The following is a 12,325-nucleotide window of genomic DNA, read 5'->3' on the forward strand; positions in this document are numbered from 1 at the left end:
TGCTACTATTTTGTGGGCAAACCCTGCCCTCACCCCAATCCCTGGCACCTACTTCTCTGTTTTCTACAAGTACCCGTGTGCTGAGAATTTCTGGTGACTGTTTTTAGGGTTTTGTTTTGTTTTGTTTTTGAGGCAGAGTCTCATTCTGTTGCCCAGGCTGGCGTGCAGTGGCGCCATCTCAGCCCATTGCAACCTCCGCATCCTAGGTTCAAGTGATTCTCTTGCCCCAGCCTCCCGAGTAGCTGGGATTACCGGCATGTATCACCAGGACTGACTAATTTTTGGATTTTTAGTAGAGACGGGGTTTCACCATGTTGGCCAGGCTGGTGTTGAACTCCTGACCTCAGGTGATCTGCCCGCCTCGGCCTCCCAAAGTGCTGGGATTACAGGTGTGAGCCACCGCGCCTGGCCAGCTGGTAACTGAATTGAGTCAAGTGGGAACTGTTGCCTGAGGACATTGCTGCCTTTTTTTTTTTTTTTTTTTTTGCGACGGAGTCTCACTCTGTTGCCCAGGCTGGAGTGCAGTGGCATGATCTCAGCTCACTGCAAGCTCCACCTCCCAGGTTCAAGCCATTCTCCTGCCTCAGCCTCCCAAGTAGCTGGGACTACAGGCATGTGCCACCACGCCCAGCTAATTTTTTGTATTTTTAGTAGAGATGGGGTTTCACCATGTTAGCCAGGATGGTCTCAATCTCATGATCCACCTCATGATCCACCCGCCTCGGCCTCCCAAAGTGCTGGAATTACAGGCATGAGCCACTGCGCCCAGCCGGAGGAGGACATTGCTTCTTAACTGGCAGGAACTTGCTCTGCACCCTGGAATATATTCTGAAAGCTGGGAGCAGTCAGAGGCCTTAAACAAATAATCATAAGAGCTAACATTTCCTGAGCGCTTACTACATAACAGGTACTGCCAAGGGCATTTAAAGTGTTATCTCACTTTTCACAGCAGTTCCATAAGGTAAATCTATCATCCCCATTTTACAGATGAGGCCACTGAGGCTAAAGTACTTTGCGCAAGATCATAGAGCCAGGAAAGAGTGGAGCCAACATTTGGACCCAGGCTGGCCAATTGCTGTGCGCATGCTCCTTACCCCTCTACTATATTGCCTTCCCTCCAAAGGAGAGGTTACCTGTCTCTGCTACCCCCAGCCTGGAAATGTGACCGGCACCCACGTTGGCTCTCACATCATCATATTCTCTCCTAATGCAACTTCTTGTTTGGGAAATAGATATTGCTGAAGCCGGGATGATTCAGGAGGGGCTTCTGTGATGGGCAGGGTGGAGGACTATGCTGGGGAGGGGTGCTGGGAGATCGCCGTCTGTTTCTGTCTTGCTGACAACATTTTTCCCCTCTCCGCACTGGACAGAGCCTCCTCTGTTCCTCTCCATCTGACTTCCTGCTTCCTCCTCTGGCTTTGGAGTGCCTGGCTCCTCTGACTACCTCTTCTTAAGCCCCCATCTCTTCTCTCTCTCACTCCGCTTGGTAAGAGGAACAAGGGTTCTGGGGTCTGGGCAAAGGGAAACATCTCCTGGTTCTAGCAAATGGGCCCCGTGAGGGTTGGGTGCACTCCTGAAAAGGCAAATCCACCCTGGGGAGCTCTACCAGAGGCATTACCACTCCCTAGCAGGGCATCTGGAAGCAGCAGTTATTTTCTTAAAACTTAAATTATAGTAAGCATACAGAATAGTGCACAGATCATGAACTTGATTCCCACAGGGTGAATACCCTCTTGTAACCAGTATCAGATCAGGAGATAGAATATTCCCAGCATCCCATGTAACCAGTACCAGATTAAGAAATAAAACATTCCCAGCAGCCCAGAGGTTCCTCTCCAGGCTCTCTTCTAGTCACCGTCCCTAGTAGAGGGCTGGGGCGTTTTTGTTTGTCACAATCACTTCTGGGTTCTACTGGCATTGAGTTGGCAGAGTCTAGGAATGCTAAGTGTCTGCAATGCATGGGACAGTCCTACAGTATAAAGAACTGTCCTGCCCAGATGCACTGTTGAGAAACACTGTACCTGCCGGGTCTGACCAGTGATGGGCTGCAGTGTGGCAAAGGCCTGGGGAACAGGGGTGTAGCTGTGTCTGTGGGTCAGAGTGAGGAAGGGTCTTCACTGCGATTCTGTTGCCACCCTCAGGCCTCCGGAATGCTCCCCGCTGCTGGGCAGTGATCCAGCCCCTGCTGTGTGCCGTATACATGCCCAAGTGTGAGAATGACCGGGTGGAGCTGCCCAGCCGTACCCTCTGCCAGGCCACCAGAGGCCCCTGTGCCATCGTGGAGAGGGAGCGGGGCTGGCCTGACTTCCTGCGCTGCACTCCTGACCGCTTCCCTGAAGGCTGCACGGTGAGTGCTCTGTGAGACAAGTCCAGGCTCTCTGGGCTGGGCAGGACCGGGTATAGGGCAGGGTCCAGTGGGGAGCAGGGGAGCCCAGAGCTTTGTCTCCTGGAGACCCTGAGCCTACAGCCATGGGGTCAGCAAGCCACAAACTCAAACTGCAGTTCACTGGCTGGACCCGTCTATTACGGATTCTCTATTTATCAGTGATCACATGTTCAGCAAAATGTTTTGAGCAGTGGCTGTGTTGGGTGTTGTGGTGTTATGGGCATCACAGATGACGGGAGCCTATCAGGAAGTCTCTCGTCTATGTTGGGAGTCAAGGCATGAGCATGTGAAACAGCTAGAGCCACCAAGACAGGGGACGTGAGCTAGTTCTGAGTGGTGCAGGAGAGATCTTCAATGAAAATAATAACAGTAATAATTATAGTAATAATACTAATTAGTCCTGTTTACTATATGCCAAATACCATTATAATAAGCTCACGCCTGTAATCCCAGCACTTTGGGAGGCCGAGGCGGGCAGATCACCTGAAGTCAGGAGTTCCAGACCAGCCTGGCCAACATGGCAAAACCCTGTCTCTACTAAAAATACAAACATAAGTCTGATGTTGTGACGCCTGTAGTCCCAGCTACTTGGGAGGCTGAGACACGAGAATCGCTTGAACCCAGGAGGTGGAAGTTGCAGTGAGCTGAGATCATGCCACTGAACTCCAGCCTGGGCTGCAGAGTAAGACTCTGTCTCAAAACAAACAAACAAACAAACAGGCCGGACACAGTGGCTCACGCCTGTAATGCCACCACTTTGGAAAGCCGAGGCAGGTGGATCACTTGATGAGGTCAGAAGTTCAAGACCAGCCTGACCAACAGGGTGAAACTCCATCTCTACTAAAAATACAAAAAATTAGCTGGATGTGGTGGTGGGCACCTGTAATCCCAGCTACTTGGGAGGCTGAAGCAGAAGCATCACTTGAACCTGGGAGGCAGAGGTTGCAGTGAGCTGAGATTGTGCCATTGCACTCCAGCCTGGGTGACAGAGCGAGACTCTGTCTCTCTCTCTATAAAAAATATATGTTTATTCTTTTAACCCTTAAACCATACCATGAGGTAAGTACTACCATCTTAGAAATGGGGAAACTGGCTGGGCACGGTGGCTCACGCCTGTAATCCCAGCATTTTGGGAGGCCAAGGCGGGTGGATCATGAGGTCAGGAGTTCAAGACCAGCCTGGCCAACCTGGTGAAACCCCGTCTCTACTAAAAATACAAAAATTAGCCAGGTGTGGTGGTAGGTGCCTGTAGTCCCAGCTACTCGGGAGGCTGAGGCAGGAGAATTGCTTGAACCCGGGAGGCAGAGGTTGCAGTGAGCCGAGATTGCGCCACTGCCCTCCAGGCTGGGTGACAGAGCGAGATTGTCTCAAAAAAAAACAAAGAAAAAAAGAAGTAGGGAAACTGAAGTACAGAGAGGCCAAATAATTTGCCAAGCCAGTCCTGGGATTCAGGTCCCAGAAGTGTATCTCCAGCCACCCTGCCATGCTACCTGGATACCTTTCCCTAAACGAGAGGCTCACCCCGAGCTGCCTTGACACTGTCTTTTCCCATCCCTGGTGCCAGAATGAGGTGCAGAACATCAAGTTCAACAGTTCAGGCCAGTGCGAAGTGCCCTTGGTTCGGACAGACAACCCCAAGAGCTGGTACGAGGACGTGGAGGGCTGCGGCATCCAGTGCCAGAACCCGCTCTTCACCGAGGCTGAGCACCAGGACATGCACAGCTACATCGCGGCCTTTGGGGCCGTCACAGGCCTCTGCACGCTCTTCACCCTGGTCAGCCGCGGGAGGGCATGCCCGGGATGCCCTCTTCCTGGAACACGGGAAGAGAGCCAGAGGGAAGGGGGGCAAAGTGGTCTTGGTGGGGGTCCCCAGGGAAGGGTCATGATCAGAAGGGTCCGGGGCTCAGTTAAGGGTGTCTGTGTCAGCAGAATAACCCTAACCTCGCATAATGGCCCACTTCTCTCTTCCAGGCCACATTCGTAGCTGACTGGCGGAACTCGAATCGCTACCCTGCTGTTATTCTCTTCTATGTCAATGCATGCTTCTTTGTGGGCAGCATTGGCTGGCTGGCCCAGTTCATGGATGGTGCCCGCCGGGAGATCGTCTGCCGTGCAGATGGCACCATGAGGCTTGGGGAGCCCACGTAGGTGTCTTGGGGACCCAGAAGTGAAGGTGCAGGGAGGAAGGCTGAAGTGTGCATTTACCCCAAAAGGGGCAGGTGCGTGTAAAACGGAGATCCAGAGCAGGATCTGGCTCTGCCTTACTGCATACTGCATGCAAGGTGTCCAGTGTTAGGATCTTAGTTTCAGAATCAGGACCTTCGTGGTTTGCATCTGCTCAAAGGGGCAGCTCCTAGAGCCTCCTCAGATCTGATCTGGGTCCTGTCTGCAAGCCCTGCCTGACTTCTGGGAACCTCTAGACCTCAGCAGCTGAGGGTCTGGGTACAGGGTGGGGAGACCAGGTGGAGGGAGTACGGAGTGACCACCTCAAGTGACACCTCACCTCTCTGCACAGCTCCAATGAGACTCTGTCCTGTGTCATCATCTTTGTCATCGTGTACTATGCCCTGATGGCTGGCGTGGTTTGGTTTGTGGTTCTCACCTATGCCTGGCACACTTCCTTCAAAGCCCTGGGCACTACCTACCAGCCTCTCTCGGGCAAGACCTCCTACTTCCACCTGCTCACCTGGTCACTCCCCTTTGTCCTCACTGTGGCAATCCTTGCTGTGGCGCAGGTATAGTGACTGGTAGGGACGGGAGTTCTGGATAGGGTGAGTTTGAGGGAGGGGGCCAGTAACCCACCTTCCCTCCCGCCCCTTCCTGCCGCAGGTGGATGGGGACTCTGTGAGTGGCATCTGTTTTGTGGGCTACAAGAACTACCGATACCGTGCGGGCTTCGTGCTGGCCCCAATCGGCCTGGTGCTCATCGTGGGAGGCTACTTCCTCATCCGAGGTGAGTGAAGACCAGACCAGGACCAGCTGGGTAACAAGATGTGCTGGGCACTTGCTGTGTGTGATTGGGAGCTGAGAGCTGCCAACACAGCTGCCCCCATGCTGAGACCCCAGCTAGTTGCTACAGGGCCTTCACACAGAGTAGAAGGTGACCCTCTAGGCAGACGAAACACTGTGGGCACTTCTTGCAGGACAGCACCTTTGTGCTGGCCAGAAAAATCCATCCCTCTCTCCAGGGACTTGGCCCAGGGCTCACAACTTGTTTTTTTGTTGTTATTGTTTATTTTTGTTTTTGAGATAGAGTCTGGCTCTGTTGCCCAGGCTGGAGTGCAGTGGCACAATCTTGGCTCACTGCAACCTTTGCCTCCTGGGTTCAAGCTATTCTCCTGCCTCAGCCTCCCCCATAGCCAAAATCACAGGCATGCACCACCACGTCTGGCTAATTTTTGTATTTTTAGTAGAGACGGGGTTTCACCATGTTGGCCAGGCTGGTCTTGAACTCCTGACCTAAAGTGATCCACCCACCTCAGCCTCCCAAAGTGCCGGGATTATAGGCGTGAGTCACCATGCCCAGCCTCACAGCTTGTTAGGTGGAGTTGGGCCAGGATCCAGCCCCAGTCAGCTCCTGGCCAGTGCACTTGTGTGATGAACACCCTGAGTAATCTACTCTGCCCACTTGGCCCAACCTGGGTCCTTTGGTTATCCGTGTGCACATTATTAAATTAATGATATGTACTGTCAATCTTCTGGAGCTTGGTTTTCATCTTCTTTCTGCCCCCAGCATACACAGCTCTCAGCATGCATGGAATTAGTGGTCCCTGACTTTCCTGTCTTGTGCTGCCGTCCCACAGTAAGCCTCAGCATCTATTTAGCTCATTGTTGTTGGGTTTCCTTTGTGAACTTCAGTTTCCTTACACTGAACTGCTAGCCTTCTGTTCAGTCGCCTCTTTCCCCTCTTTTTGGCTTCTGATTTGTGCTTCGTTATCATGCTGTCCTGGTGTGGTAATCACTAGCCACATGTGTTGAAACTAGTCCAGGCTGAGTGCGGCAGCTCACTTCTGTAATCCTAGTACTTTGGGAGGCTGAGACGGACGGATCACTTGAGCTCAGGAGTTCAAGACCAGCCTGAACAACATAGTGAGACCCCATTTCTACAAAAAATACAAAATTTGCCTGGGCAGGGTGGCACATGCCTATGGTTCCAGCTATGTGAGAGGCTGAGGTGGGAGGCTTGCTTGAGCCCAGGAGGTTGAGGCTGCAGTAAGCCATGATCATGCCACTGCACTCCAGCCTGGGTGACAGAGTGATATCCTGTCTCAAAGAAAACAAGACAAAAACTAAAAGAAACGAGTCCAAATTGAGGTGTGTTGTAAAATGTGAAATACACACTGTATTAAAAAAAACTTAGCAGGAAAAAAATGTAAAATATCTCATTAATAATGTGTTACATGGATTATGTGTTGAAATGATTTTTATTTTGAATTATTGCGTTTGTAAAATATACTGATACTAGTTTTGCTTGTTTCTTTTAACTTTTTTTAAGTGGCCACTAGAAAATTGCCATATGTATGTGGATCACATATTTCTATGGGAAGGCTGGCATGGTGGCTCACACCTGTAATCCCAGCACTTTGGGAGACCGAGATGGGCAGATCACCTGAGTTCAGGAGTTCAAGACCATCCTGGCCAACATGATGAAACCCCATCTTTACAAAAACACAAAAATTAGCCAGCATGATGGCGGGTGCCTGTGATCCCAGGTGCTTGGGAGGCTGAGGCAGGAGAATTGCTTGAACCCAGGAGGCGGAGTTTGCAATGAGCTGAGATCGCGCCATTGCACTCCAGCCTGGGAGACAGGGTTCCGTCTAAAAAAAAACAACAACTATATTGGATAGCGCTGTTCTTGAGTTTGTTTTATGCCTTTTCCATCAGAACAGCTTTGATCTGCCCCGTGCCTCAGGGGCAGCTAGGCCATGACCGAGGTTTCCTCTTCTCGTGTCTGTCTAGGCTCTGCCCTGGTCTTCCCAGTCCCTGGTAGACCTGCTACCAACTTCTCACCATTTCTCCAGTGTCTCTAGCTCCCCAGGCTTTCAGTCAGCACAGGGGCAATCAGACTTGGGACTCCAGAGCCTTAGGACCCTCCTCCCACTCACCCATCCTTCCCAGCAGGGCAGCCTCACCCCTGCTAATGTCTGAGGTCCCCCTTCTGTTCAGGAGTCATGACTCTGTTCTCCATCAAGAGCAACCACCCGGGGCTGCTGAGTGAGAAGGCTGCCAGCAAGATCAATGAGACCATGCTGCGCCTAGGTGAGTGGCCCCGGGGGACTTCGGTCTGAGGTCCTGGCCAGTCCAACACTGCACCCTCCTGGGGCTATGTGACCGGCAGGATGCAGTAAGTCAGTGGGACAAGTTAGCCGTGGGGACAAGGACAAGGGGTGTGTGTAGGTGGTAGTGGTAGTGGCAGCTCAAAAGAAGGGGGCCTACTCGGGGGGAAGAATTCAAGTTCATGCCAGGACTGGTTCCTCCTGCCCACTACATCCCACGTGGGCCCTCCCATGGCTGCCTCAGGTGCCCTTCTTTATTTTAGAGGAAGCAGTTCTTGGACTGAGCCCAGGATGAGTTCACCCCAGCCCCAGCGGTCTTTGAGGCCTCAGTGGGGCAGACTCCCTCCTCCCCACTGCAGCTGCGGGACTGGGCTTGGTAACGTCCTGTCCTGCCCCTGTCCTCCACAGGCATTTTTGGCTTCCTGGCCTTTGGCTTTGTGCTCATTACCTTCAGCTGCCACTTCTACGACTTCTTCAACCAGGCTGAGTGGGAGCGCAGCTTCCGGGACTATGTGCTGTGAGTGAGGGGCATGGAGGCGGCAGTGTTGGGAGCCGGAGCCAAGGCCATAGGACACCCACCTCCACCCACTGGGCAGCAGGGATTTGCCAAGTCCCTGCTGCATACAGCAGATTCAACTGATGGTGTCTGGGTGCATAAGGTGTCAGTCTCTGCAGTTTCTCAAACATGGCAAACAACCTTCGCATCCCTTCTCACCTCTGCCCTTCCCTCTCCACCCCCTTGGTTGCCCGGCTGGTGCATGTGTGACTGTTAAGCAGCCAGTTCAGCTTCGTGACTGACACTAAGTTGCCCTCTAATTCTTCGTGCTCTCCCGCAGAGCCTGCTGTAGATCCTGGCACAGGACTAGTTACCTCTCTATGATAGGTTAATGACTTGTTAATGTCGGCTAGTTTTGCCTGTGCTTTTTTTGTGTCATAATGAGGATGGATTGGAGAGAGTAAGACATCTCTACTGTGGAGAGAAGCGCAGTGCCCACTGTTACAAGGACAGCCGCTAAAATGGATGCTAGTCCAAGCCCTGACTGTGTCACGCTCTTCCTTAAAGGTTCCGGCCTCCAGTCTGGGATACTGTAAACCACAATGATGCCTCAGTCTCTGCCCCAGAGATCTGATTTAATTGTCTGGGGCAGGGCCCAGACGTCAGTAGCTATTAAAAGCTCCCCAGTTGATTCTAATGAGCACCCAGGGTTGAGATCAGCGCTGTGGGGCTTAGCCCTTTCTAAAGGTTTTGGATTGGTTGTCTGAGTCTACGCAGTAGACTCAGAAAACCCCACCTGTAGTTCCAGCTACTTGGGAGGCTGATGCAGGAGATTGCCTGAGCCCAGGAATTGGAAGCTGTGCTGGGCTGTGATTGTGCCACCGCAGTCTAGCCTGGGTGACAGAGCAAGACCCTGTCTCAAAAAAAGAGAGAGAAAAAAGGAAAGCCTCACCTGTCTACGTCCCCTCACTGTAGGTGTCAGGCCAATGTGACCATCGGACTGCCCACCAAGAAGCCCATCCCTGACTGTGAGATCAAGAATCGCCCGAGCCTTCTGGTGGAGAAGATCAACCTGTTTGCCATGTTTGGAACTGGCATTGCCATGAGCACCTGGGTCTGGACCAAGGCCACGCTGCTCATCTGGAGGCGTACCTGGTGCAGGTGGGCCCGGCAGCCAGCCCCTCCTGCCCTGCCCGCCTCACCCTCAGCCTTGGGACCCCATCTTTAGGTTTTGTCAGGTCCTGCTTCTAGTGCAGCCTTGGTCAGTGGTTCACCACTGCCCCCTGGTGGCACCTCCTGTCCTTGGGTGGCCCAATGCCTGGGCCTGGGCCAAGTGCAGAGCCAGCTGTCATCATCTTTTAAGAGTGGAGTGATTGGAGGGCTGGGCACACAGGAGCTCTGCATTCTGGCCCCACTTCTTTGCAGAGAAGGCCTCTACTCCTGAGTCCTTGAAGGACTTGAGGCCCTTGGGAGCCTCCTTCTCTGGAAAGAATGGCATCGCTGGCCCTTCCCAAGATTTGCTGGGAAGCGGCTGTTTCTTCACGCTCCTTCCCTATCCCTTCTACTCTCAGGTTGACTGGGCAGAGCGACGATGAGCCCAAGCGGATCAAGAAGAGCAAGATGATTGCCAAGGCCTTCTCCAAGCGGCATGAGCTCCTACAGAACCCGGACCAGGAGCTGTCCTTCAGCATGCACACTGTGTCCCACGATGGGCCTGTGGGTGAGCCTCACCCCTCCTCCACCGGAGCCGCCTGGCCCCGCGCTGCCCATGTGCTATTCTCTCCCAGCCTGCTGGGGGCACACAGATTATTTGGAAGACTGACTGTGTGGAGCAAGGCACTCCCTCTGTCACTCACACACCCATTCTTCCCCAGGCTCCTCCCACCCTCTGGGGGGCTTCCCCTCTCTGTTTCTGCCCCCGGGTCTGCTTGCCAGTGCTTGGGTTCCAAGAAGACTCCCCTCCCTCTCCCTTCTCCTAAATTCTGCAGTTGCTATCCCTGGGCAAGAGTAAGTCAGGGTTCCAAGAACTGGATTTCTGGCCTCCAGTTAGGCCCTTTGGGGACCTGAGGCCCTTCTCTTCAGATTCTGAAGGGGTAGAGATCACCGTGGTCACAGGGTGAGCTTTCTCTGGTGAGCAGGAGGGACTGGCTGTGGGAAGGTGAATGGCACTGAGTATGGGAGGCACTGCCAGGGACTGGGGAGTCACTATTCCTTCTCCTTTCCTTCCTTCTATTCCCACAGCGGGCTTGGCCTTTGATCTCAATGAGCCCTCAGCTGATGTCTCCTCTGCCTGGGCCCAGCATGTCACCAAGATGGTGGCTCGGAGAGGAGCCATACTGCCCCAGGATATTTCTGTCACCCCTGTGGCAACTCCAGGTATGAGGGTTCAGGCTTCTGGAGGAAGATGGGGGGCACAGAGGCTGGGGGCTTCTGGGACTGGAGTACAGGGGCTGTCAAAGGAGGAGGAAGAGGAAGGAAAGGCCCCAGAGGATCTGAAAGGTGGGGCTAAGGCTCTAAGAGTCTAGAGGCCTGGGCCCCAGAACTAACAGGGTAAGGGCTCCCAGGAGATGGGGGGTGGCATGGACAGAGCCAGGGCCCCAAGCTCATGTTTTCTCTCCTCCTGTCAGTGCCCCCAGAGGAACAAGCCAACCTGTGGCTGGTTGAGGCAGAGATCTCCCCAGAACTGCAGAAGCGCCTGGGCCGGAAGAAGAAGAGGAGGAAGAGGAAGAAGGAGGTGTGCCCACTGGCACCGCCCCCTGAGCTTCACCCCCCTGCCCCTGCACCCAGTACCATTCCTCGACTGCCTCAGCTGCCCCGGCAGAAATGCCTGGTGGCTGCAGGTGCATGGGGAGCTGGGGACTCTTGCCGACAGGGAGCGTGGACCCTGGTATCCAACCCATTCTGTCCAGAGCCCAGTCCCCCTCAGGATCCATTTCTGCCTAGTGTACCAGCCCCCATGGCCTGGGCTCACGGCCACCGACAGGGCCTGGGGCCCATTCACTCCCGCACCAACCTGATGGAGGCAGAACTCATGGATGCAGACTCAGACTTCTGAGCCTGCAGAGCAGGACCTAGGACAGGAAAGAGAGGAACCAATACCTTCAAGGCTCTTCTTCCTCACCGAACATGCTTCCCTAGAATCCCGTCTTCCAGAGAACCTGTGGGCTGACTGCCCTCCCAGGAGAGTTCTGGATGTCTGGCTCAAAGCAGCAGGACTGTGGTAAAGAGCCTAACATCTCCACAGGGAGGCTTCACCCCAGGGACAGGGCCTGGAGCTCAGGGTCCTTGTTTCTGCCCCACCAGCTGCAGCCTGGTTGGCAGCATCTGCTCCATTGGGGCAGGGGGTATGCAGAGCTTGCAGTGGGGCAGGAATGGTGGAGGCAGAGGTGACAGTTCCCAGAGTGGGCTGTGGTGGCCAGGGAGGCAGCCTAGCCCATGTCTGGCCGATGAGGGCTGGCTGCTGTTTTCTGGGCTGATGGGTGTCCTTTCCTGGCAATCTCAGTCCAAAAGTGTTAATTTTTTCATTACTCCTTTGTCTAAGTAGGGCCAGGGCTCCCTCTTCCTCTCCCAGGTGTTTGTGGGGCTGGAAGGGCCTGCTCCCATAGGGGCCATGTCGCCTCTTAATAGGTGGCCCTACCCCAAACCCATCTTTTGTTCTCCTGTATCCTCCTTCCCTTGTTCCATTTCAGTTCAATTTCAGAGGTGCCAACCTCTTCACATTTCTTTTTTGTTGATGAGGACCCAGAGCTGCTGCACACACTCACCTCCAACCCCCTCCCCTCACTGCTGGGCCCCATCTCCACGGGAGAGACTGGTTCAGCTCTAGGGCCTCAGTCTGGAGTGGGATAGGAGAGGAGAGTAATGAGGCCTCTGAAAGATGTGTCATCTCTTCCTCACACCCATTCAGTGGGTGATGGGTCCTCTAGACTTAAGGGGCTACCCTGGGAAGCTGCTGTAGCTTCAGCCAGGCAAGAAAGCTTCCTTCAACCTGCATAGCCGGTGGGTGAGATTCCCACCTTCCATAGCCTCCAACCATGTTCCCAAGGCCCCACTTTCAAGAATCAGACAGCAGGAAGCCATAGATGCTGGCTGGGTTCCAGGTTATGGGGAGAAGAAATACAGTCAATAAAAGGTTTTTGTATAAACTCTTGCTGTGTTTTTGGTTTT

General features: G+C 53.6%; 1 protein-coding gene across 1 annotated transcript in view; it reads left to right on the forward strand.

Moving 5' to 3' along the window:
* The window catches only part of SMO (smoothened, frizzled class receptor), a 26,650-nt gene extending 14,347 nt beyond the window's left edge, over positions 1-12,303 (forward strand). The window contains exons 2-12 of the mRNA XM_011939633.1: positions 2,142-2,347; positions 3,951-4,160; positions 4,358-4,530; positions 4,902-5,121; positions 5,216-5,339; positions 7,553-7,645; positions 8,071-8,179; positions 9,134-9,319; positions 9,730-9,878; positions 10,400-10,534; positions 10,786-12,303. Of these exons, the coding sequence (XP_011795023.1) occupies positions 2,142-2,347; positions 3,951-4,160; positions 4,358-4,530; positions 4,902-5,121; positions 5,216-5,339; positions 7,553-7,645; positions 8,071-8,179; positions 9,134-9,319; positions 9,730-9,878; positions 10,400-10,534; positions 10,786-11,213 (2,033 nt within the window). The 3' untranslated portion in view covers positions 11,214-12,303. The remainder of the gene's footprint in view (positions 1-2,141; positions 2,348-3,950; positions 4,161-4,357; positions 4,531-4,901; positions 5,122-5,215; positions 5,340-7,552; positions 7,646-8,070; positions 8,180-9,133; positions 9,320-9,729; positions 9,879-10,399; positions 10,535-10,785) is intronic.
* The last annotated feature ends 22 nt before the right edge of the window (positions 12,304-12,325 follow it).

Source organism: Colobus angolensis, unplaced genomic scaffold (assembly GCF_000951035.1).
Source record: "Colobus angolensis palliatus isolate OR3802 unplaced genomic scaffold, Cang.pa_1.0 Scaffold182, whole genome shotgun sequence".
Lineage (NCBI taxonomy): Eukaryota > Metazoa > Chordata > Mammalia > Primates > Cercopithecidae > Colobus > Colobus angolensis.